The sequence below is a fragment of the Acomys minous genome, assembly GCF_964271855.1.
Source record: "Acomys minous genome assembly, chromosome: 12".
Taxonomy (NCBI): Eukaryota; Metazoa; Chordata; class Mammalia; order Rodentia; family Muridae; genus Acomys; species Acomys minous.
Genome location: NC_140493.1, coordinates 86,852,488 through 86,878,485, shown reverse-complemented (window position 1 = coordinate 86,878,485; position 25,998 = coordinate 86,852,488). Strand labels below are relative to the sequence as shown.

The 25,998-nt window shown below is 52.6% G+C and overlaps 1 protein-coding gene across 32 annotated transcripts in view; it reads left to right on the top strand.

The window, feature by feature from the left end:
• The window catches only part of CACNA1G (calcium voltage-gated channel subunit alpha1 G), a 68,172-nt gene that overhangs the window by 18,631 nt on the left and 23,543 nt on the right, over positions 1 to 25,998 (top strand). For 18 of the 32 annotated variants that reach the window (XM_084750764.1, XM_084750761.1, XM_084750765.1 and 15 more), the window contains 11 exons: positions 11,688 to 11,839; positions 12,519 to 12,704; positions 12,800 to 12,914; positions 13,009 to 13,164; positions 16,250 to 16,318; positions 17,824 to 17,908; positions 17,992 to 18,188; positions 22,764 to 23,195; positions 24,033 to 24,133; positions 24,246 to 24,369; positions 25,911 to 25,979. In XM_084750764.1, coding sequence (XP_084606890.1) covers positions 11,688 to 11,839; positions 12,519 to 12,704; positions 12,800 to 12,914; positions 13,009 to 13,164; positions 16,250 to 16,318; positions 17,824 to 17,908; positions 17,992 to 18,188; positions 22,764 to 23,195; positions 24,033 to 24,133; positions 24,246 to 24,369; positions 25,911 to 25,979 — 1,686 coding nt within the window. The remainder of the gene's footprint in view (positions 1 to 11,687; positions 11,840 to 12,518; positions 12,705 to 12,799; positions 12,915 to 13,008; positions 13,165 to 16,249; positions 16,319 to 17,823; positions 17,909 to 17,991; positions 18,189 to 22,763; positions 23,196 to 24,032; positions 24,134 to 24,245; positions 24,370 to 25,910; positions 25,980 to 25,998) is intronic. The other 14 variants (XM_084750766.1, XM_084750763.1, XM_084750774.1 and 11 more) reach the window with 1 other exon arrangement.

Below are 25,998 nucleotides of genomic sequence, written 5' to 3'. Positions count from 1 at the left end.
AATGCTTTTGTCTCTTACGCTGTTCATCTGGGAGCAAGCGCTTGCCACCCTGAGGTAGCAGGGAGGGAATTGGCGGGAGGGAAAAGTGACCCTCACTTTTCCTGGTTTGGAACTGAGCATATGCACTTCTCACTCCAGATCCCCCATGCTGAGCTAGAGGCACTGAGAGCTTGTGACATTTGGGCATGATAGGAGGAGAGGCGTCTCAACCAATAGGGGTTGAGCCCAGGGTGTGTGAATCCAGCAACATGTTCACTGTTCAGAGGGTTCTGAGCCCCTACACCTTCACCTCACTGACCTCTGCCCTGGAAATGTCATGAGCATTTGGTTCTTGCTTGAACTGCCCCGTCTGGCCAGGCGCTACCCTCATTTATCACACCCCATTGGTTCTATTCTCTCTTGCTTGAATAACCTGGTATGGAGCAGCCATGCTACACACTGTTCTTCCCCTGTGTCAGCGAGGTGTGTGTGTGTGTGTGTGTGTGTGTGTGTGTGTGTGTGTGTGTGTGTGTGTGTGTGTGTATGGGTGGAACCACACACCGGCTGCAGTGCCAGCGGGTGGGCACGCATGGCACTGGGTGGGCGTGTTGTGTCTAGGCTGCGTGGGGCGTGGGCATGTATGCACATGCCGGCTCTGCCAGCCTTCCTGCAGAGAGGTGCTCTACTCTGCCAGGTGGCTGGGGGAGGGTGGGGACAGCATTTTTCTCCTCCTGTGACCCAAGAGATGGCAACCCCTAACCCTTTCCCACCTTGGATCTCCTAGCCCGAGCTGTCACCTCCTCTGTTTCACTCAGTCCCTCTCTCCCAAGGGAGCACATTTTTTGGTGCCCTTCCCTCCCCCGCCCCAGGTGGGGGTTGCATCCAGCAGTCCCTGCCCGCCCCGGCCAGATGCTGCTGGTGGAGGCTTTGATTGCACTGGGAAGAAGCTGAGTCAGACAGGCTGAAGGCAGATGAAACTGCAGCTAGAGGGCTTTCAGTTAGATGTCAAGAAGGATGCCCCCTTTGCAAAGGAAAGAAAAGCCATTACTTGAAGTGCTTCCAGCATCTCCTTACCCATGTCCCTGAGGAAAGAGGAGACAACCCCAGCTCCCCCTTAGCCCTCAGTAATAGGAAACCCTCATTCTGAGCTGGCAGCATCTTCTGTAGGGATAAGTTTGTCCTAGGACCTGGTTGCTGAAGGCCCCAAGGGGGTGAGTGGGTGTCCCCAGACGCTGGACAGACGCCTGGCAAACACAGAGGGTGGAGAGGGTGTCATAAAACTGCAGAAGCTGCCATGGTCCTGTGCTTGCAGGCACTGTGGCGTGAATGTGCCACCATCTGGGCCATGAGTAGGCTGAAGGGGGTTTTGGAAGGAGAGTGAGAAAGTGCACAGGGCTGAGAGACAGAGATGTGGAGGGATTTGGGGGGGAGACAGGAATAGGGCCGATGCACAGGAGACAGAGATAGGGGAGGAGAGACAGACAGACAGAGAGGACACTGAAGACAGAGACAGAGGTCCAGATTCAAAGGAGGACAAGGAGGGGAGCGTGGGCCTCAGATGGAGCTGACTGCAGGGGAAGTGGAGCTGATCGGTAGGAAGGCTCCGCAGATGCCACTGCGGTGGCTCTTGGGTCCCAGGCTCCTGCTTTCCCCCATGAGGCTCCTAATAAAGCCATTGCATCCGTCAATTCTGGTATTGATCAGCTTGGGGGAGCCCTGGAGAAGGTGATGCTGTGAGTGCAGCCCCAGGCCTCTGCTCCTCCCCAGGCTGCCTTCTCCTATGGCCATCTGCTTTGCTTATTGTTCAGATTTGTTGCTGGAGACAGTGCCTGTCCTCCCCACCTGCCTCTTAATGAGGGGACTTCATTTTGCTATGTCACCTGACCTTCAAGGCTGGGGCCATGCTCACCTCACCACTCTCTGCTGATTCCCCTTACCCTGTAACCATTAGCTAACAGTATTGGTGTGACCAGGAAGATTAGTGAGAGGGAGAAGCAAACAGGACCACTGAGGAGGCCCTGAGCAAGAAAAGTGATATTGTGACTCTAGGATGAGAAAAGGCTTGTGACCCACCACCAGAGGGGAATACAAGGCGTCCAGAAAGGTGAATTACCCACCCACCCACCCATCTGTCCATCTACCCATCCACCCATCCACTCACACACCCACCCATCCACCCACCCACCTATCCATCCATCCATCCACCCATCTATCCATCCATCCATCCACCCATCCATCCATCCATCCATCCACCTACCCACCCACCCACCCACCCACCCATCCATCTACCCATCCACCCGTCCACCCACCCATCCATCCATCCACCCGTCCACCCACCCATCCATCCATCCTTCCACTCCATACTCATATCCTACATGTCAGAGTTGGCTTTATGCGGTGGTGCTGATAAATGTGTAACAAGCCACCCTTGACAAAACAAAATAAGCCAGGCCTAATGGTGCTGGCCATTCCAGCTACTCAAGAGGCTAAAGCAGGAAGATTGAAAGTTCAAGGCCAGCCTGGACAGTTTACTGATATTCTTCATCACAAAAATTCAGACATTTACTTATTTTATTCAATGTAAGTGTGTGCGGTTGAGTGGATGTTTGTGCCCCATGCATGTTCAGGAGCTCACATGGAGGTCAGAAGAGGTGTCAGATTCCTTGGAACTGCAGTTACAGATGATTTTGAGCTGTCATGTGGGTGCTGGGAACCAAACCTGTGTCTTTTCAAGAGGATTAAGTGCCCTTTAATGGCTGAGATGTCTCTCTAGTCTTGAAGAAATTATTTTAAGTAAAGGAGAATTTAGAATACAGCTCTAGATTCGAGAGCTCGCCTAGCATGCCCTAGACCCTAGGTTCAAACTCTAGTACTACAAAAAAAAAACGAACAAGCCCAACCTACTTTGCAAGTTTCCATGGTGTAAATGCTCCCACCACTGCCAAGTCACTGGATGTGGAGTTGCGAAGGGAGGGACTCTGAGCTGAGCCTGAAGGACAGGCGGGGTGCAGCCATCTAAAGATGCAGCGAGGGGCTGAGGGAGTGGGACCGGCCAGGGGTACCAGACAGTAAAACCTAAATGCAGGCCTTCAGAATGAGTGGGGTACTGGATGGGGAATGGATGAACAAGTGGCAAGAGATGAAATAGGGGGTGTCGGGGGTGGGGGTGGGGGTGGGGTGGGGGACTCAGATCCTGAGAGGTGGGGGGAAGAAATCTGGCTTGTGTTGATAGGTTCTTAGCAATGATTTTTTTTTTTTTTAAAACCAGGTCACAGGACTAGGTTTGTGTTTTATCAAATGTTCCCTGGAAGTCATGATGGAGTAAAAGTGGATGAGACGGGAGGGGCTGCTGCTGTGGGCCATGCTGTCTCTTTTTTTTTTTTCTTCTTCCTGGAGACAGAGAGAAAGGCCTTGGGGGGAGCCCACAGGTAGCTGAATCTTCAGACTCAGCACCAGGCAGCTATCAGGTGAGGGAGAGCAAGGATGGCCCCAGGCTTCTAGAGGGGAGCAAGGGCTTGAGAAGATGTGTCTGGGGACCACTCTTATCTTTCTGAAAAGAGGTGACCCCTGTGCCCTGTGCTCCATCTGGAGCCTCTCTGTGAGTTGGGGTCTTGGCATCACAGGCTAATTGTGCTTCTTAGTTTTGAGTTCCAATAAGAGCAGGTGCTAACGCCTTATTTGAGAAGGAAGATGGCAGCACATAGGGCAGGGGAAGCTGAACAGAGAGAATCTGGAAGAAGAACAGAGAAAGTCTGGGGTAGTCGGCCTTTTAGGCCAAGAGAGGACAGGATAGGGACAATTCTGCTTGTCACTAGTGTCTGGACTCATCCTGTCACTGTAGATATATGTACAGAGGTTTCTATTTATAAGTGATTGAGGTTGGCTCACATTAAGGGAGGGTAAGATGGGGGTAGGGCCCACATGTGGTATGCCTGGACTTTTGAAAGGGGGTGTCACAGACTCCTCTTTTGGCTCTGTTTAAAGCTAGGGAATACACTCTCTCAGATGCAGACATGCCACACAGATATTCCAAATGTGGCGATTGAGGGCAAGGTGTCATGGATGCTGAGCCTGGCCTTTGGGCTCCAGATAGTGGGCCCAGGAGCCGTCAGCCCAGCAAGACTTTGAGTGACAATTCTTTGATGGCTGACCTGACCCCATATTTTCAAGGGGTCTTGGATGAGGGGAGTAAAAAGTGTATCATTTTGCAGTTCCTAGGCTGAGAGGTGCTTGTAACCTTTCACGTATTCCCTGCCTCTCAGTCTCCCCAGTTCCACATGGGGTGCACATCTTGGGCAGAGCCCGCTGGGAGAATTCTAGAATGTCAGAGGGTGGGGGCAGAGCCAGAGTACCCAGGCAGTGCATGTTCTCATTTTGTTTCGATGACAATTCACGTCCAGTGTCAGGAGCTGGACTCTAGGGTACAGAGGAGAACCCCTCACACCTCCACACCAGGTGAGGGAGGTAGCTTTGGGAAGGGATAGGAAGAGTGGCCATGCAGCGGCCTGGTTTAGAAATGTACTGGATGGCATAGGGGCACAAGGTGATCAAGGCAGGAGTGACAGGGGTGTGAGGAGGATTCTGAAGGGGCCTGAGCCAGCCAGTGGGTGTGGCCATGGTGGGGGAAGGGTAAGGAAGCTGTTCCTATCACTCAGATGACAGGGCAACGAGAGAGCCTCCTGTCAAGGGGATGGTGAAAAGAGAACAGGGGTGGGCAGGGCGGCAAGTCCTCCTGACGGAGACTTTAGCTCTGGCACCCGACTGTCACTGCCGGGATGGATAAAGGGCGAGCATGACTCTCAGATAACTCCGAGGTTCTAAGACAGAATTCCCCCTCCCACCCCCACCCTGCACGCAGTGGAGTGGGAGCCGGAGGGGGTGGGGGGAAAGGAGCAGGTTCGCAAAGGAGGTGAAGGGCTTGTTTTGGATGTGTTGAGTTTGAGATGGCTGTGGGCCACGCTGAGAGGGCTATCAGGCAGGCGCTGGCTGTCTGGATGAGGAGCCAGGGACTTGGAGGGGCATTTGTTTAGTATCCTCTACACTCTAGTGACAGCCGGGAGGGTGGGGAGTGGGGCGATGGTGGAGGGAGTGCATCAAGGGGGCCTAGGATGAACTCTACAGAGTGTGGGCTGGTGGGGAAAGAGACTGTGGGAGAAGGGCCCCCCCCCTAGAGAGACAGGAGATGACTGCACAGGGATAGGAAGGCTAGGTGCAGGGCAGGAGGAGCCCGGGCCTGCCTAGATATTATCAAGGCAAACACTACCAGACAGACTGGAAAGATCCTTGAGAGGCAGGGTCAGGGCTTATAGGTGAGTGTACAGAGAGCTCCTGTTTGGAGGCAGAGCAGGAGAGAGACCTGTGAAAAAGGACTGCAACAGCTAACAGAAGGGATCCCGGGGCAAGGTAGAGGAGGGAGGAAGATGAAGGCGCAGAGGTTGAGTATGGGAAGGAACAAAGAGTAACCAAGTTTGGGACCCAAATGAAGATCCACAAGGGAACAGGTAACTGAGGGTCAGACATACGCTGTGGGGCTTGCCCAAGCAAGCACAGACTGTCTGGTCAGCACAGCCTTGCTCAGGACTGACTCCTCTATTCGGCAGCAGTTCAGAGTGTAGCAGAGAGGCAGGAACCTAGGGACAAACCTGCACCAGGGACCTTAGTGGCAGGAGCCTTCCAAATTCAGCACAGGAATGGCCTACCGTGGCCTCTACCAGGGGCTTCAGGCCAGAGGCTGACCAGAGGGTGAGGGGCAGGCAGAACAGAGTTCCCCTACCTCCCTTTCTCCCTTCTTTCCTCCCTCTCTTCACTTTGTTTTTGTTTTGTTTTGTTTTGTTTTGTTTTGTTTTTTAGAACTTTGCTATGTAGCCCAGGCTGGCCCAAACTCACTCAGGCTGGCCTCAAGCTAGTGGCAAGCCTCTTGAATGCTGGGGATCAAACCCAGGCTCCACATATGCTAGGCAAGCACTCTACACACTCAGCCCCCCACCATACCTCCTTTTTTCTTTTTTTCTTTTTCCTTTTTTCTTTTTCTTTTTCTTTTTTTCTTCTTCTTCTTTTTTTTTTTTTTGGTGAAAGGTGGGTTATCTTGTGCCCTGGGCTGGCTTAGAACTCAAAATGTAGCTGTAGTGGAGAATGACCTTGAACTCTTTATCCCTCCTCTCCCCCCCCCCCCCCAAGTGCTGAGATTACAGGCACGGGCCAGCATGCCAAGCTCAAGGCTCCAGAATTTTAAGTGGCAGGGGCCTGGGTTGGCCGTCTTGAGGCTGAGCCAACACTGGCAGAGCTCTGTCTACCTGGCTTGCATTCACTTGGGAAACTAGAGGTGGTGGAGAGGATAAGGCTAGCTGCTGGCTCCATCCCTAGTTTAGGGGGCCACAGGGGAAGGCTACAGTGAGGGGAGGGGTTGGGGGTGCAGTGTTTAGAGAGGTGATATCAGAAAGGCTGAGAAGGGAGGGGGCAAAGCCATAATCTTTATGTGGCCCGAGAGATTGCTTGGGAATTCCTTGCCACCCCCACCGACCCCCCTGACCTCTCACGCCCTCCAGAACACTTGCCTTCTCTTGACTAGGGTGCCCTCATGTCTCCCTGCAGCCTGCGTAAGAGGCCCGAGCACCTGGGGAGCATGCGCTGGGAACAGCAAAATCAGGCTTGAGGTTGGCTGAGAAGTCCAGATTGCTGAACAGGATCTTTTAGGATTGGTAAAGCTAGCTGCTGAGGAGATGGGCGGGGCATGGGGCACGGACAGAGCTAGAGTGGCTTGACTCGATCTCTTCTTGCCCTGGTCTGGCTTCTCCACCTTTCCCTGGGAAAGGCACATCACTGTCTGTCAGAACCAGCTCTCTCAGGCCTCCTGCTGGGACAGCTGCAGGATCTTCTAATTGGTCTTCATCTTCCCCTCCAAGCCATCTGTATGCTGCCACCACTGCAGCCAGATCAGTTTTTTTTTTTAAACACACAGCCTTGTACATCTCTTCTCTCCAGAAGCATCAATGGCGGTGTTGCGGGCCAAGGCTGAAGTTGTGACTGGAAGCCACTCTCCCTGTGGACCTTGCAGCCTCATCCTTTCCCGCTTTCCCACTCAACTACTTTTGGGTCCTCGAGTATGATTCCCCTCCTCCACCAAACCACGTACACATTCCCTCCCCTGCCCCTTTGCGGGGCTGCTGCACCCAACTGGGATGTTTTCCATGGGCACTCTTCTTGCACTGCCCACTGTTTTAAGCTGGCTTAGAGCTCCATGTTGCTCCTAGCTTTTGCTCGCGCTGCGCTGTAATTGCAGACTGTGTGTCCTGTCACACTTTGAGGGTTGCTTCCACCGTCTGCACCCGCAGTGTCACCTGAGCCTGGGCCAGAGCTTCCCGTCCTCTTAGGCTTGAAGTCACCTGTTTCACAGTCATCACCAAGTGGTGGCTCTCTGAATAACACGGGTTCCAGGGTGGGGGTCTGAGCTGCCGAGGGACTTGCCCAAGGTCACGCAGGTCGGAAAAAGGCTCAGAGTTGACAGCCTCCTGTCTTCAGGTTCAGTCCCACTTTTGATATATCAAGAATGCTCTGTCCACAGAGGCCACTTTAAAGTGCAGTCAAGGGAGATGCTGTAGCAGCAAGCAGCTGACCTAGGGTTATAATTGCTACAAAGTGATGATCCAGGGGAGGGCAGGTTGGGAATGGGGAAGGAGGGACTACAGGCAGCGTCAACACCTTGGCCTCAGGTGTAAAGACTCAGGCTGACAGCCGCCTCTTACACATCCATCCACTGGGCCTTGACATCTAGGGATGGCAGTGAGTACCCAGCCAGAGACCCGAGAAAGGGACTCTGAAGCCAGGAAGTCAAGTAAGGGAGTCTGGGATCTGCCACAGGGGGCGCTGTGTGTTCCGTGTGGTGGGAGTGTGTGAGAAGTGTCCTCAAAGCCCTTTCCAAAGAAGCCATGTAACCTTCATCCCACACCTCTCCGTGCCTCAGTTTCTCCAGGCCATCTCCTGTCCCTCCATCCCTTGTTTGCTTGGGAGTGGGGAAGAAATGAACTCTGGGAGGGCCTCAGTCCACTGGTGCAGTCAGTCCAGTGCTGGCCACCTCAGCCCCCTTGAGTGGTCAGAATCACAGCTGCAGTCGCTGGGGCAAGCTTCTCACCAAGATTGTGTCTATGTGCTGTCCTGTGTTGGCAGAACATTCCCAGCCTCCGACTGAGCAACTTGGACAGACCTGGTTTTCTGGGAAAGAAAGGCGCTCTCTCTCTCTCTCTCTCTCTCTCTCTCTCTCTCTCTCTCTCTCTCTCTCCTTCCTTCTTTATCTTCTCCTCCTTCTTCTTCTTCTTCCTCCTTTCTCCTTTTCCTCCTCCTCTTCCTCCTTCTCTTCTTCTTCCATGGACCCCTGAGGAATGGAATATTGGGTTCTTTGAGAGAGCGAGACCTGGCTCTTAAGTGTGATCAGGAGAGTGACAAGGCTGAGGAAAGCAGCTGGTCCACAGTCTGCCTGTACCAGGCACCGTAGCTTCTCCACAGCTGCTTGGAAGAGCAGTGTGGAGTCTTCAGCTTTTGTTGTCCCTAGAGATTAGTGGTTCAGCCGTCCAGGGGTCCCCGGCACCTGCCTTCTCACTGAGCCTTTCGCTGTGTACTGATAGGCTGGGTTTGTGTGTGCCCTCTGCCTAGGGCTCCAAGGATGACATCCCGGCTGGATGAAACCTGTGTATCCACAGTAGCTGTCCTGCTAGGGACCACTGTTGGAGCAAACCCGTATCAATGATATGTCGCTGGCAGGGCATGGTGGCCCAGCATTTAGGAGACTGAGGCTGGAAGTTTATGAGTTCAAGGCCAACCTGGATTAGGCCACATAGGGAGACACCCCACCCCCCATTTTTAAAATTCTCAAAAAATCTCTTGAAAGCTACTATGCTTTTAACGAGTTGCAAGGAGTTTTATACATTTGCTTAATAGTACAAATTGAATTATCTTTTTTTGAAGTATAGATTGAATTATCTTATATTCATTTAAAAAGTTTGGGATCAAAAGTGTTTTAGGTTTGGGAGTATTTCTGTGTACATAATAAGATACCTTAGGGGGTGGGCCTATGTCTGAGTTCATTGATGTTTCATATACTCCTTGCACACACTGACGGATTTAAGAATTGTATAATATTTTTAGTATACTCGTGCTTTGGTTTTGTCTCATTTTTTGGTTTTGTTTTTTGTACCAAGGCCTAGAACTCACTATGTAGACCAGGCTGGCCCCAAATTCACAGACTTCTGCCTTCCTCTGCCTCCGGGTCCCGGAATTGAAGGTGTATGCCGGGATTGAAGGCATGTACCACCACGCCTAGCTAGCATACTTGTTTATGAATGTGACCTACCACATGGCAGGTGGCAGTGTCCACTTGGGGCATCACTTTGGTTTTCAGGACATTGTAGATTTTTGGGTTTGGCATTTTGGATTGGAGATACTCGATGTATATACTTCCTGTGACATAAAATCTGCCTGTTGTAAGTGTGCCTCGTGACGGCAGTTTGTACTCAGGTCTAGAAGATGCGTCACATGCTCCGTCCATCGTGTGCCCAGATTTACGGGTCCCTGACAATACCCGTGGCTTTCCTCTGAATCCTCACTGTTTAGTTTTATTGGGGTCGTGGTGATGTGAGATTGATTTGAGAACAATCCCTAGATCTTAGGTTCCTCTGCCTGAGAACCTATTCCCACTATCTTTTACCTGTTTCTCCTCCTCTGTGGCATCAACAGAGGAAGGCTGTTAGGTGAGCGGCAGGTTGAAGAGGCCTCCTGAGACCCAGGAACCTGTGAGGCACCATACCTATGCGTTCAGCGCTCAAGATGGAAGGCAGCTGCGTGAATTGGGCAGGCTTACTGACAACAGCTCCTTGGCAACTGGATTTTGGAGTGTAGAGTAGGGTCAGAAGAGGTCTGAGCCGTGGGCTTTATCCGCGATTACGGTGGCCTCTTTCCTGCCTTCTGCACTGTGCTGTTATTGGAGGGGCTAAAGGTCCCATCTTGGTGTGACCCTATTAGCTAGATGTGGTGTCCGCAGTGTCCTCTTGTGCCTCCGCTCAGAGCTTACGAATCCAATACTTGCTCACTGTCTGCCAGAGCAATAGAGGGCCAAAAGAGCTGCCCCGGTAGCTGCTCAGCTGACTCTCAGACCCCCAGACCTGCCTTCAGGAAGAACCCCATCATAGGCTGAGAGGGTATCTATTGCAACCCCCACCCCCACCCAGTGTCCCAGCCCCCTTAGTGACAGGCTCTAACCTCCCTCCCAGCCTGATCACACAGATTGGGGCCATTTAAGATACATTTGGTTGCGCCCAGGACCTGGCTCCATGCTTCGGGAGCCAGACGCGTCATCTGGGTAAACAGGAGGAGGTGTCTGTCTGATGGAACAGAGCCTCATTTGGCTGTTTCTTTGAACTTGGCTTCTCGGGCAGCTACTACGCACCTTGGGCTTTTGGTTTGTCGTTTCACCTGTCAGGTGGGCAGCGGCTCCGTTGAGCTAATCACATCCCTACCTAGATCCCAGCCCTTAGCCAGGCCGTGCACCTTCCCTTCTCCCTCCCCCAACCCCCAGCTAGAATGATGTCTTCTCTTGCCTATTCAGCCCTCCCTCCCCAAGGCTTTCCTGGGAGACCCACTCACCCTTTGGAGTTCGTTACAAGTGCCCTCTCCCTATAGCCTTTCTCAGCATCGCCTCCCCCCCCCTTCATCTTCTTGCCCTGTACTTCCAGATTTTCTGTCTGGATCATTTGTTTTGGCACCAAGGCAGGTTCTAAGGTCCCTTGTGGTTATTCAGCTGTTTAGTGTGTATACAACTTGTTTCTAGCTAGACACGGTGCTCCTGGGAGGCGTGTTTTTTTTTTTTAACAGCTCTTTCAATGCCTGGTACACTGCTAGGCATACAGCAGGCACTTCATACAGGAGGGAGGAGACTAGTGGGCTGGAACAAGCAGATGAGATGGCTTTTGTCCTCTGTTCTTCCGAGGGCCTCGCCAGGATGCTTCCCTGGTCCCGTCCCAGACCGTGCGTGGGAACATAAAAGGATTTACCGCCCGTGTTTTGCACTTGGCCAGAGAGGTTGGGAATCTTACTGAAGGTCACAGAGCAAGTGGCAGGACAGGCTGAGGGTTATTCCAGGTATCATCAGGCACAAGCTGCAGATGCATTCTCATTCTGGGGGCTCTCCCTCCTGCTCGGTGACACATATGTGACCGGGAGTGTGCACATTTGCGACGCGCGTCTGGGAGGAAGCAAGTGTAGCCCTTGAGACTTTGAAGCAGGCTGTCAGCCTCGTGGAGGAGCTGTGGTAGATGTACGGCTGTGTGGGGCTACAGGGCTGGGTGTACGTGTAAAGCCTTGGCCATAGCCCTCTGATGTCGTTTAGCATTACCTTGGTGGCCTGGACCTCCTCAGGACAGGAACTGAACGTTCTTAAGACCTCCCGGGAGAGACAGCAGAACTTACACAGCAGCAGCCCCTTTAAAAAAAAAAAAAATCCATCGTCTCAGGATCTGAGATCCAGCCTTGGAAATGATGGGGCCTGGTGGGGTCCATGTGCCCCTTTCCCAGGATGACTGTCCTTGAGTGCCTTTCTTCCTAGCTACTCCCTACGGCTGCTGTTTCTTGCTCCTCCTCTCCCTGGGGGCCCCATGTTCAGGATGACTGGGATGTGGGGCTTGGGGAGTGAGTCTGCTGCTACATACCCCACTGCCCTCTAGCCCGAGGAGCTCACCAACGCCCTGGAAATCAGCAACATCGTCTTCACCAGCCTCTTCGCCTTGGAGATGCTGCTGAAGCTGCTCGTATACGGTCCCTTTGGCTACATTAAGAATCCCTATAACATCTTCGATGGTGTCATTGTCGTCATCAGGTATGGCTGCCCCTTCCTGCCTCTGTCTGAAAGGGTTGCCAGCAGGGATGGCCAGCACTCTGTCCTTTTATCCTCTCCCTGGGCTTTGCCTTGTTCTCGTAGAGCCTGGGCCCCTTTCCCATCTGCCCTGCCTGCATCTATCTCTCTTGTCCTAAACCCTACCTAGGCCTGGGGTGGGCGAGGATTGGAGAGCTGGCTCTCAAGCGCAGTTGGAGGAAGAGGTACAGACAGCTTTCCCCCCTGCTTGCAAAGTGCTCGGAAACCAACTCAGACGCCCAGCAACTTACTTAAGGGTTTCCAAGACCTGGAAAGAATTTCGTCTCCCTCCCTGCCGGCCCAGGGCCAGAACTACTTTATTGGTTTCTGAAATTGGCTTTAGATTTCATTAGAAGAGAACAAAGCAAATATTCCATAACTTGATGCTCTTGCTATGGCGGGATTTAGGGAGAGGGCTTGCCTGCTGCCAGGACGTGTTGATCTCTGGCTGGGAGGGGAGGATCAAGCCAATTGGAACGGTCTGTCACCTGGATTTTCAGCCCCCTTTGAAGCTAGAAAGGCTGTGCATGACCCTCTCTGAGCTGGGCTGGATAGTCTCATGCGTCACCAAATGGGTCCTCCGAAAGGGAAGTCGGGGATACAGGGGGTGTGCACTGGGACTCAGGCTGCCTGCCTCCCACAGCGTGTGGGAGATTGTGGGCCAGCAGGGAGGCGGCCTGTCGGTGCTGCGGACCTTCCGCCTGATGCGGGTGCTGAAGCTGGTTCGCTTCCTGCCGGCGCTGCAGCGGCAGCTCGTGGTGCTCATGAAGACCATGGACAACGTGGCCACCTTCTGCATGCTGCTCATGCTCTTCATCTTCATCTTCAGGTGAGCGCACCCAGCTGGTGAGGAGTGGGGTTGGGGCGAGGGGCGGGGTCACAGCAGCCTGACCCTGTCGCGTCTGGGACTCCCTGTGTCTCCAGCATCCTGGGCATGCATCTCTTTGGTTGCAAGTTTGCGTCTGAACGGGATGGGGACACGTTGCCAGACCGGAAGAATTTTGACTCCCTGCTCTGGGCCATTGTCACTGTCTTTCAGGTTCGTGGGTCACAGGGCAGGGGTGAGCTGGGGGAGGTTGGGTGTCCAGTCGAGCACTGACTTTTGTCCGTGTCCCCCACCCACCCACCCACAGATTCTGACTCAGGAGGACTGGAATAAAGTCCTCTACAACGGCATGGCTTCCACGTCATCTTGGGCTGCCCTTTACTTCATCGCCCTCATGACTTTTGGCAACTACGTGCTCTTTAACCTGCTTGTCGCCATTCTGGTGGAGGGCTTCCAGGCTGAGGTAACCCCCTGCCCTGCCCACCTCACCCTGCTGAGGGATGACTGATTCTTCTTCCCTTTGTTGCTGACTATGAGGCCTGGGAGATCCTGCAGGCAGTAACCACTAGACAAAGTCAGGGTGGGCTCTGGCGGGGCGGGGGAGGTGCTCAGACCCATCACCAGGGGCGAGACAGCAGATGGCTATGCGGGTTATAAGCTGGCAGCTTATAGGGCTCTTTTAGTCAGCTAGGTCCTTCCCCAGAAAGACAAGTCAAATCTGGGGGAAGCTACGTAGCTGGACCCCAGAGCATGGGCCTTTATGGGACATCTGGGGAGGGACCCATCTGGGCTGGGCGGGAACGGTATGGGAGGTTTGTGTGCAGGTTGTCTGAGTGCAGGCTGATCTGATGGAGATGCCACCAGGGCCCCAGGCAGGGCTGAGCTGCCCAGGGTGAGAAATGAGCCCAATTAGCTGCGAGCATGGCAGAGATGAGCGTCCTATTTCCAGCCCAGACTCCATCACCTCCGTCACAGGCAGCGTCATCAATTAATATTGATTCACATTGATCCTGCCCCGGCTGTGCCAGGCCACCGTTTCTGTCCCCAAATCTTACCTCCTTCTCCCTCAGTTCTGCTCGTCTTCCCACCCAAGCTCTCTCCTCCCCACTCCTGTCATCCCAGCACCTCAAACAGGGCAGGATGACCCAACCTAGAAATGCGCCAGGTTGGGCCCAGAGAAGCTCTTGGTCCAGTTCTCGCTGGGTGACCCGGATGGAAACTCCCGCTGCGGCCTGGTCTATAAATACCCAGCACACGGTGGAAAAACAAAAATCTATTTTCCGACTCTTTCCCAGCCTTGCAAGGGAGGGCTAGTCCCCCTGGGCAGGGTTGGGCTTGGGGGGGGGCAGTGTTGGGCACTAGTGATGTGGAGAAGCATCTGTCCTGCACTGTTCTTTCTCTGCTTCCATTTTAATTGTGTAGTTACCCATGATCACATTTCCTCCCTGCCGGGTGGCAGCAAAGACAGCTTGAAGTGTGTGTGTGTGTGTGGGGGGGGTGATGGGTGGGTCTCTGGCAAGGACAGAAGGTGTTGGTGCACTCCCCTTGCCATAGGACACCTCTTTGAGGTTTCCCTAGGATCTGATGAGTTGAGAGGTACCACAGGGTTCTCCTTTGAGCCTCGTGAGTGGCAGTTTGTTGCCAGCTGCCGGCTGGAGTGAGGCTAGAGTGAGGAGCTGAACGGGCATGGGTCTCCTCACTTCCTGCCAAAGGCAATTTGTGATGGCTGAGTTTACTCTCAGGCAGAAAGGAGACCAAAAAAAAAAAAAAAAAAAAAAAAACCAAACCCAAAGGAAGTGGAGGAAAACACCTGAACCTATTCTTCCTCATCTAGCCACCGTGGTGGACCTGGGGGCGGGGGGGGGGGGTTGTCTAGCGTAGATCACCCCTTCCCCACCAACCAGCTTTCACAAACACCTTGTTGAGTGCAGCTGAGCTGGCCTGGTTGCTAGGCAGCAGCAATGTCTGAGTGTGGGAACAGAGCTGCCAGGCCCTTAGGTCTGGCCTGGTCACCCTGGCCCTGCTGGGGGCCTGAGAGCTTTCCCAGCATGGGAAGGATTGACAGGGGCCCCATGGGAGATCCCCTCCTAAACCTTTACAGTGTAAATGCCCTTGCCAGGAGAGTATCACCCAGGGCCTGGCGCCTTGAAGGGCCGGGTTGCTTCAGGTATGCCTCAGGATTTTAAGGTTAACCTCCTCCATGGGGTGGCCTGTAGCCGTTGTCCCTGAGGGGGCTGGACCAGCTGCTCCCCTGTCCTGCATGGGGTGTCATTTAATGGCGATGACATGGGCACATCCAGAGCTCCCTGTCCTTACCTCTGTGGGGTTTCAGGAAGCCCCAGGGTCTAGTGTGGGGGGTTGTGATAGCCTGGAATACCGTTTTGTTTCTGTGACGAAGATAACCCACCTCAGAGCGAGAAGTAGCTGCCCCATTTTGGTGGACCTCAGCGGGAGACCTCAAGAAGGCAGCCCTCCTGCTTGGCCTTAACATCCTGACAAGCCTGGGTAGGGGGTGGCTTGGGTGGGTGGGGGCAGAGGCTGCTTGCCTGCTGTTTCCTGTTTCCCAGGGGGCAGTGCCCTGAATTCCTGTATATTTGTCATCCATGAACTTAATTAGATGAACAAACAGCAGGCCCTGTGTGTAGCCATTAATTGATACTAAACAACGTCACGGCTGCGCCATCCCACTGTTACTTGTCACATCTCATCCCGCTCTGGGCATATGCATCCTTTCTCACTTGAAAGGACTTGGGCTGAGCGTGTGAGAAATGACGGGGCCTGACTGTGTTCCTCACCGAGGCCCTGTTCCCAGCTCTCATCCACGTCTCCTTCGTACACTCTCTACCCATGGCTACCCTTCCTGCCCGTTCCCATACAAACACCGCCTCAGAACAGAGAGGGGAGCTATGTTCTCAGCTGGAGGTGTAGGGCAGAGGCCGCAGTCTCTGACTCTTTCTTCTCTGCAGAGTGTGAGGCTGTTTCTTTAAAGGCTCTGGCCTCAGGTGCCTGCCCTGGAAGATGCTTGTGGGACAGTGCCATCACCCACCTTGCAAGGGAGTGAGTGAGCTACGTTCATAAGCAGTTTAAGGCTGGGTGTGCGGGCACACACCTATAATCCCTGTGCTTAGAAGACAGAGGCAAGAGAATCGTGAGTTCCCTTCCAGTCTGAGCCACGTAGTGAGACTCTGTCTCCAAAAGTCAAGAGCTGTGGGCACGATTCAGCGGTAGAACACTTGCCTGGCACGGTCAAGGCCGCGGTGCTTGATTCTCAGCTCCGCAGACAAAGCACAGTGGCTGCTCCTACAAGGATTACTGAGAGGCTTGGTCCTCTCCCTGCCTCTTCTCCTCTCTGTGGCCTTTGCCTTCACTGTTCGGATTCATTCAGGCCTGGGGGCCTGAGGCTGAATTCTAGAAGGCTGTCCTGTCCCATTCTCCCTACCCTGTGTCTCCTGTTTCCTTTTCTCCATCCTCTTGGGACATTGCTGATCTTTGAAGGCCCGAGAGCCTGTGAACAGCAGCCTTCCCCTGCCTCCCCCCTCTCCCTGTAGGAAATCAGCAAACGGGAAGATGCGAGTGGACAGTTAAGCTGTATTCAGCTGCCTGTCGACTCCCAGGGGGTAGGTATGCGATCACGAGTCGGCATGTCCCTGTGCCCGGTGCCCCCTCCACTCTGCCCCCTGTGTCTCTGTGTTCCTCCTGTTCATGCTCAGCTGCTGTGCAACCTGTGGTCGCCGTGGTGGTCATTGGTGTTGTTGTGAGGTTGCTTTGATTTTAAGTCCCTTCTCCCGCTTGAGGGCACCGAAGGAAGGTGCTTCTTTGCCTCTGCCCACATCAACCTGCAGAGGGCACATGCCTATGCCTGCTGGGCCTGTGGATGGGTCAGAGAAGGAAGGGACTTACAATCCTCTGTGTGCACATATACGTGGGCACCGCATGTGTGCCTGCCTGTACCCGGGTCCTGATGGAGTCTCAAACATCCAGCCTCAATGGAACATGTTCCTTTATTCTTTTCCCCTTCACCCCTTTCCTTGAGGCCCCCCCACCACCCCTGGAGACTCCACAGATGCCTCAGCTTAGTACCGAATCCCTGGAGGATGCAAGGATGGGGTGTAGCTCTTGCCGCAATGTAACGAAATTTGAAGTCCACCTGAGTCTCTCACCACCAGTCATGGAACAGAGTCCTACTAGCCACCTCCGAGCATGTCCCTGCCTTTTGGCTCCTCATGCCAAACCTGTACTCTGCTGTTTCTTGCACTGACGTTAGAATTTGGGGCGAAGCCAGGCTTCCCACGGGACCCTATGGTGCTGTGCATCCCTAGCTGCCCCCTGGAGACCCCCGCTTGATAATTAAAGGCCTCGTTAGGGATGTAAACTGAGTTAATGAAAATGATCCCCCCGAGATGCCAATTATCCAATATTTATGCCCTTATCAAAAGTAGCAATCAAGTTTTTTTTTTTTTAATAACTTCTTAAGGAGAAGTGTGTAATTACTGGGGAAACCTACTGACCTGCTAAGAAGGAAGGAAAAAAAAAAACATAATCTACTCCAGAGACAGAGCGAGAAATGGAAATGGGGCCAGAAAGAAGCTGGGGCTTTGGGGAAGGTGGAGGCCAGAGGTCGAAGGACTAAGGTGCCATCTTTGTGCTAAGTTGCTCTGGCTTGGGTCTTTCTGTGTCTTTCACAGATCTACAAGTTTAAGGTTCAGGGATGGGAAAAATGAGGAGAATGGAAGGGACCTTGGGTAGGCTTTCGGAACTGAGGCTGTAGCGGCCACCTCACCCTGGTTCTCAACCCCTCTGGCCCCATCCGGCCACCCCGTCTACCCTCAGCTAGTCTCGGTGCCAGTCCAGCCAGGCTGCTTGTGCTGTGGGGCTTGGATTATCCATAGCGTTTTCCTAAGGTTTGGCTGGTGGGAGGCAGAGGCGTGAGCCATGGGAAGCCCCAGGCTCCCCCAGCCTGGGTGGTCTGGCCTGTCCCCATGCATGCCTCGTATCGTGGTTGCTGGTTCCTGTGATCTGTGTGTGGTGCGTTCATTGTGAAGAGAGGGAGACCCTGCCTGGTCCGTGGTGATGGCCCCTGCCCGGCCAGGGTCCTTAACGGCTCACCGTTCCCTGACCCTAGGGAGATGCCACCAAGTCTGAATCAGAGCCGGATTTCTTTTCGCCTAGCGTGGATGGTGATGGGGACAGGAAGAAGCGCTTGGCCTGTGAGTAGTGGTCCTAAGGGTGCAGCCTCTGGCCCTGGACCAAGCCCAGATGAATTCAGGCTTCCCCCTTTCTCCTCTTGCAGTGGTGGCCTTGGGGGAACACCCGGAGCTACAAAAGAGCCTTTTTCCACCCCTCATCATCCATACGGCTGCCACACCAATGTCACTGCCTAAGAGCTCGAGCACGGGTGTCGGGGAGACGCTTGGCTCCGGCTCTCGCCGCACCAGTAGCAGTGGGTCCGCTGACCCTGGAGCTGCCCATCATGAGATGAAATCACCGGTAAGGGAGCGCGTGCTGGTGTTCCGTTGTGGGAGACTAACAGGACAGCAGGATGAGAGGATGGAGGCAGGCAGGTCCGAGGAGACACAGCCCCTGGGACATGGGCTGGACAGAGCAGTTAGGGCCAGGGAAGCAGATAGAGTCTTAGCCATGGAGGTTTAAAAAAAAAAAAAAAAAAGCAGAGTTCTAAACCAGCCTCTATTGCTGTCCTGTGACCTTGGGCAGGACTTAACCTTTCTACCTTCTGTAGAACAAGGTTGGGGCTATCCTTGGCTCACTTTGTAGACCAGGCTGGCCTTGAACTCACAGCGATCTGCCTGCCTCTGCCTCCCAAGTGCTGGGATTAAAGGCATGCGCCATCATGCCGGGCAAGACTGCATTTATAATTGATAAGTTATTGTATGTATTTGTGTGGTAAATTGTGGTATTTGGTGTATGCAAATATGGAATGACGTTATTAAGCTAATTAATGAATATAGTGCCTCACACACTTTTTTGTGCCGTAATAATAGAGTCCACTCTGTTAGCAAATTCAAAAAATACACTCTGTCATCACCATCTGTAACCACCGTACGCGTATTCCTTTTCTCTGACTGCATTCTGGACCCCCATTCCCAGCCTCCCAGCTCATGAGCCACCATTCAGCCCTCCTATACATTCAGCCCTCCTATACATTCAGCCCTTCCATACATTCAGCCCTCCTATACATTCAGCCCTTCCATACATTCAGCCCTCCTATACATCCAGCCCTTCCATACATTCAGCCCTCCTATACATTCAGCCCTTCCATACATTCAGCCCTCCTATACATTCAGCCCTTCCATACATTCAGCCCTTCCATACATTCAGCCCTCCTATACATCCAGCCCTTCCATACATTCAGCCCTTCCATACATTCAGCCCTCCTATACATTCAGCCCTTCCATACATCCAGCCCTCCTATACATTCAGCCCTTCCATACATTCAGCCCTCCTATACATCCAGCCCTTCCATACATTCAGCCCTTCCATACATTCAGCCCTCCTATACATCCAGCCCTTCCATACATTCAGCCCTTCCATACATCCAGCCCTCCTATACATTCAGCCCTTCCATACATCCAGCCCTCCTATACATTCAGCCCTCCTATACATTCAGCCCTCCTATACATTCAGCCCTTCTATACATTCAGCCCTTCCATACATTCAGCCCTCCTATACATTCAGCCCTCCTATACATTCAGCCCTCCTATACATTCAGCCCTTCCATACATTCAGCCCTCCTATACATTCAGCCCTCCTATACATCCAGCCCTTCTATACATCCAGCCCTTCTATACATTCAGCCCTCCTATACATTCAGCCCTCCTATACATTCAGCCCTTCTATACATCCAGCCCTTCCATACATCCAGCCCTTCCATACATTCAGCCCTCCTATACATTCAGCCCTCCTATACATTCAGCCCTTCTATACATTCAGCCCTCCTATACATCCAGCCCTTCCATACATTCAGCCCTTCTATACATCCAGCCCTTCCATACATTCAGCCCTCCTATACATTCAGCCCTTCTATACATTCAGCCCTTCTATACATTTAGCTCCTTTTTTTTTTTTTCGAGACAGGGTTTCTCTGCGTATCCTGGCTGTCCTGGACTCACTTTGTAGACCAGGCTGGCCTTGAACTCACAGTGATCCATCTGCCTCTGCCTCCTGAGTGCTGGGACTAAAGGCGTGCGCCACCACGCCCGGCTCATACATCTCTTCTATACATTCAGATCTTCTATACACTCAATCTTCTATAATTCACCCCTTCTATACATTCAGCTCTTTTCCGAAATCCAAATTGATATCCTGGGGGACTCTGCCTCTCGGTGCCCAGCTTAGCATCCTTTCCTCCAAGGTCACCCATATTATTGTCAGTAATGGGATTTTGTTTTTTCCATGTTTACTATTTGTATTTAAGAGTGTGCATGTGTGTGTGTGTGTGTGTGTGTGTGTGTGTTTATGTGTGTGTATGTACATGTATGTGGGGGGAGGAGGTCAGAAGTCAATGTTGCATGTCTTCACCTCATTTATCTAGCTTGTCAGCAAACTTGGGGAATATGTTTGTTTCCACCCCTGACCCCAGTGTCAGTTACAACCATACCTGGCTTTTACATGGGTGCTGGCTATGTAAACTCAGGCCCTCGTGCTGGTGTGGCAAGGATTTTACCCATAGAAGCCATCTCCTAGCCTCCTTCTTTTTATTTATTTTTATTTTATGTACATTAGTGTTTTAACTGCATGTATGTCTGTGTGAGTGTCAGATCCCCTGGAACAAGAGTTACAGACAGGTGTGTGCTGACATGTGGGTGCTGGAAATTGAACCTGGGTCCTCTGGAAGAGCAGCTAGTATTCTTAACCACTGAACCATCTCTCCAGACCCCCCTCCTTTTTAAAGGTTGAATGCTAAGTGTAAGTTCCATATGACCTTTTTCTTTAAAATGCATGCACGTGTGTGTGTGTGTGTGTGTGTGTGTGTGTGTGTGTATGAGAGAAAGAGAGAGACAGAGACAGAGACAAAGAGACAGAGACAGAGAGAGAAAGAGTGAAAGAGAGATGCCCTCAAGACGTTGGAAGAGCATCTCATATTCCTCTGAAACCAGTTATAGGCAGTTGCAGCCCACCCGATGTGGACGATGGGAACTGAACTAAGATTCTTTGAAAGAGCAGCGCAAGCTCCTAACCCCTGAGCCATTTGTGTTGCCCCATTTTTAAATCCTTTCGCTTGACGGATACTTGCTATTGTGAACAGTGATGCAAGGAATATGAGAGTGCATCTGTTTCTTTTGCATCCTGATTTCAAATCTTTTCTGTATACGCGTCGTAGTAGAATTGCCAGATTATACGATCATTCTACTTTTAGATTTTTGAAGTTGCTCCATATAGTTTTCCATGGTAGCTGCACTAATTTATATTCATGCCAGCAGCGTGCAAACGTTCCCTTTTCTCCACATTGACTTGGGCAGTAGTTTTTTCCAACAGGTGTGAGGTACTTGCTGTTTTACCTTGCATCCTGGGGCTTTGGAGATGGCTCTGTGGGTAAAGTACTTGCCACGCAAATATAAGGACCTGAATTTGATTCCAGGACACACATAACACTGGACAGGAGAGCATTCGGCTGTAATCCCAATGCTCCTGTGGTGAGATGGGAGGCAGAGGTGGGAATTCTAGGAGTTCATATGTAGTGACAAAGAATAAAAGACCCTGTCTCAGGACATGGTGGAAGCTGAAGACCAACTAACTGTCTCTCTCTCTCTCTCTCTCTCTCTCTCTCTCTCTCTCTCTCTCTCTCTCTCACACACACACACACACACACACACACACACACACACACACACAGCCAGAGCAAGAGAAATCTCACACACACACACACATATACAAGTGAAAAAAAATGGCCAATTAGTACTTTCCTGATGGCCACTGATGCTGAACATTTCCCATGTATATTTGTTTGTGGTTTTTGTCTTCTGTTGTAAATAACTTATCAGTATGGCCTAGGACGCAAATCACCAACACAGTGAGATTATAGTGTATTTTAAAGCTGCAAGCACTAGTCTGGGCAGAATCTAAACTATTCTAATCCTATGGCCTCAAAACCAACATATGTACCAATAACTTGCCAATCTGATGACTGCTGGGGCGACTTCTTTCCCAGATCTCAACTGTCCAGCTAGCAGCTCTTCCAACCTCCTCTTGGAAGCTCCGCCTTCCACTCCCTGTCCTTCTGCCCAGCTGATTGGCCAAACAGCGCTTTATCGACAACTGCTACATCCACTTAAAGCATTCTTCCACAGCCTTCTTCTGAGAAATGTCTACTCAAGCCTTCTATTTAGTTTTGTTGTTCTGTTTTTCAGTCTTGTGTAGCTCAGGCTGGCATCAAGCTTCATGTGTAGCCAGGGATAACCTTGAACTCCTGGTCCTCCTGTCTCTGCCTCCCTCCTGAGTGCTGGGATAACAGGCCTACACCATCACACCCGCTTTCAGTTGGATTGCTTTCCTCGGTGGTTCTCCACCTTCCTAATGCTGCGACCCTTTCATACAGTTCCTCATGTTATGGTGACCTCAACCATAAAATTACTTCATTGCTACTTCATGACTGTAATCTTGCTACTGTTATGAATCATAATGTAAAAATATCTGTGTTTTCTGATGGCTTTAGGCAACCTTTGAAAGGGTCATTTGACCCCTCAAAAAGTGGTCGCGACCCACAGGTTGAGAACCTTTGGCCTTCCTGCTTCTGAGTTCTTTCTCGCTGTTCTTTTATACTGCCTCTCCGTGATGACGACACTCATATCACCAGCTAAATGATGAGCAAGTGCTGCTTTACAGATGAGAAAATGGAGGCACAGAGAGGCTTAGTAACTGGCCGAGGGCCGCACACTTTAGTAGGCTGAGGGAGGATCTGAGCTGAGCCATTAGATTCCAAACCCCCAGTTAACATCTCTCCTCCCAGTGTCCGTTCCAGAGAGGCTCACAGGATAGGGGAACACATGAGAAATAAAGGTTCTTGCAGCCTTTGCTGAGATCATTTCTCCTCTGCTCACCCTGCAGCCAAGTGCCCGCAGTTCCCCACACAGCCCTTGGAGTGCAGCAAGCAGCTGGACCAGCAGGCGATCCAGCCGGAACAGCCTGGGCCGGGCCCCCAGCCTAAAGCGTAGGAGCCCGAGTGGGGAGCGGAGGTCCCTGCTGTCTGGAGAGGGTCAGGAGAGCCAAGATGAGGATGAGAGTTCAGAAGAGGATCGGGCCAGCCCAGCAGGCAGTGATCATCGCCACAGGAGCTCCCTGGACCGTGAGGCCAAGAGTTCCTTTGACCTTCCTGACACCCTGCAGGTGCCAGGGCTGCACCGCACAGCCAGTGGCCGAAGCTCTGCCTCTGAGCACCAAGACTGCAATGGCAAGTCGGCTTCAGGGCGTTTGGCCCGGACCCTACAGTCTGATGAACCCCCACTGGATGGAGATGATGGTGATGATGAGGGCAATCTGGTAAGATTCCCATGGGGCTCCGTGACCTCTCACCCCTGATCTTGAGAGAGGTAGCAGTATAAAGGAGTTGTCACAGGGATGCCCATTCTGCCGGCTGACCTCTGAGCAGCCTCTTTCTCTCGCTGCCACCCTGCAGAGCCACGAGCCCTCGTGCCTGTGTCCTGGGCTGTGCTCCGCTGTCCTTGGTGGATATGAATGGTTTCAGGCAGATGTGTATGAATCTTTCATGGCCCTCCCCCTGTGACTCAGGAAGACCCATCACTCATCTCTCTAAAATGATGTCTCCCCTCCCCTCCTGTCCCCCTTTCTCATCTGAAACCTCATCACAAGCCTTGACTTACAGCATGTCCTCAGCCACTTACTCCTCCCCCAACTCCGTCACCACCCTCTTTACCCTGAAGATGAGCAGAAGGACAGGGACAAGGGAAGTGGGGGCGGGGGAGGCAGGGTTAGCACATGAGAAGGGTCCACGTCTCCTCTGCCCAGGTGTATCTGAGCAGACAGCTGCGATGTTGATGCGTACAATGTCTGACTATTGATGCACTTTCCAAAGCCAGCAGGGAGAGAAGGGAAGAAAGGCAGGGAGCTGGGCTGGAGGCTGGATGGGAAGAGCACGGAGGAGGCTGGGAGTGCAGGGGCTAAGGTGGGCAATACTGGGGGGGTTTCCGTGTGCAGAGAGGCGAGAGGTGGTTTTAGAAATAAAGATAAAGGAACAGGGCAGAGGGCTGGTCCGGGACTTGGGAAGGATGGGCCAGGTGCAGGCTGCTGATGAGGAAACACTTTGAAAGCTTGGAGGCCTGGTTCCTCTCACCCCCCCCCCCTGTGTTCCTTTCATAGAGCAAAGGAGAACGAATACGAGCCTGGGTCAGAGCCCGGCTCCCTGCCTGTTGCCGAGAGCGAGATTCTTGGTCTGCCTACATCTTTCCTCCTCAGTCAAGGTCTGTTAGGGTGGTATCTGGAGATGCTGGCAGTGGGGTCCTAGTGTGGGGGACCAGGGGTAGGCTGCAGGGGCCTCTCCTCCTCAGCCTTAAACTCTGTCCCCGGAAGCAGGTTCCGCCTCCTGTGTCACCGGATCATCACCCACAAGATGTTTGACCATGTGGTCCTTGTCATCATCTTCCTCAACTGTATCACCATCGCTATGGAGCGTCCCAAAATTGACCCCCACAGCGCTGTGAGTCACCAGAATGTAAACATTTCTGTTGCAGTCTGCCAGGTCCCTCCTGGGTTAGCACTCAGAACAGGCAGAGGAGGTGAGTAAGGCTCAAACTGTCTCCAGTCTGTGCCTTAGGGTTGCACATCACCGACATGGTAAAGGGGACAAACCAGGCCTCCCTTTAGGTCTCCTGGACTTGAATCCTTGCTTCTGCCCCCATCTCCAAGATGCCTTCTGGGTCCTCTCCTGCCTCCGTTTCCCTTCTACTGACATAACGGCCCAGCTGGGGCACTTCATTACCCTCCTAGCTACACACACACACACACACACACACACACACACACACACACGCGCGCACCACTCCAAGGGTAATGCAGGGCTGGGTGGAGGAGGTACTCTTGGTTCCTTGAAATCCTACTAAGTCACAAACAGCTAGGCTGCGGCGGAGGGGGGGCGGTGGGTGGAGGTGGGGGGCACTTAGGCAGTAGGGAGGTACATTGGGCACGACTGTTTGGCTGTGAATCTTTCAGTATGAGAACAGCATAGGCCACAGGCTTTAGTGTTAGACATCCTTCCAGAGGGCCTCAGTTCTTTGGATGGGCCCAACTGGTTCTGGGAGCTGTCTCTCCCAGCCTGATAGCAAAGCCCTTCCAACTGGCAGCAGTTCGGGTTCTAGAAGGGTGGCAGGGGTGGTAGCCCCGTTTCCCCTCTTGGCCCTCTGTACTACTTGCTTGAAGGTGGTCACAGGTCTCTCCTCACCCCTCCTTCCTCCTTTCCCCATCAGTGTGGACTTCAGTGCATCTGGGTGGGGCTTCTGTTTCCCGTTAGGATGAGCATCAGCTAGGCCAGGAGAGGGTGGAGAAAGTCCGAGAATTGGAGGTGGGTGGGTAAGAGAGTGCCAGCACTGGAGACCCCCTACCTGGGCTTGTAAACCCCCATGCCTACCTGCTGTCCACCCAAGGCCCCTTACAACCTGACACTGTCTCTTGACCTCAGTTTCCTTGTCTCTAACGTTGTCCTGTCATCCTGTTCCATACACTTATGTATACTCTACACTGCTGCCTCAAGCTCCCCTCTCTCAGCCAACAAGGATGACCTCAACTCATAAATACCAGGGCGTTGGGTCACCAACACCCAGCATAAATATGGTCCTGAGGGTGGCACAGTCTATACCCAGGCCCCTCAGCCTACCTACTGATCATTTCTGGGGCTCACAGCAGGAAAGCAGGTGAGCTGGGTAGAGTGGCAGGCAGGGTTAGCGATCAAGTTAAATCCTGCTCCAGTTTCAGGAAAGAAGAGTCAAGGAACTGAGGACGCAGATAGCAACCATGCCCTCTACAACACACAGCACAGGTTCTTCCCTTCAAGGAAGGGCTGACACTTCCCACAGAGTTGCAAGTGAGGCTGGGGGGTGGCATGTGAGAGGGGATGACGACAGCTCTTTCTGTATCAAACATCTGGTGCTGTTTTGACCTATTCTTCACAAAGAGCAGGTCCGGCCCACGGATGGGTCTCCCGATAGCTACTTCCCAGCTTCTCTCCCTCTCTCTCTCTTGCAGGAGCGCATCTTCCTAACCCTCTCCAATTACATCTTCACCGCAGTTTTTCTGGCTGAAATGACAGTGAAGGTAATGGTGTGTGTGTGTG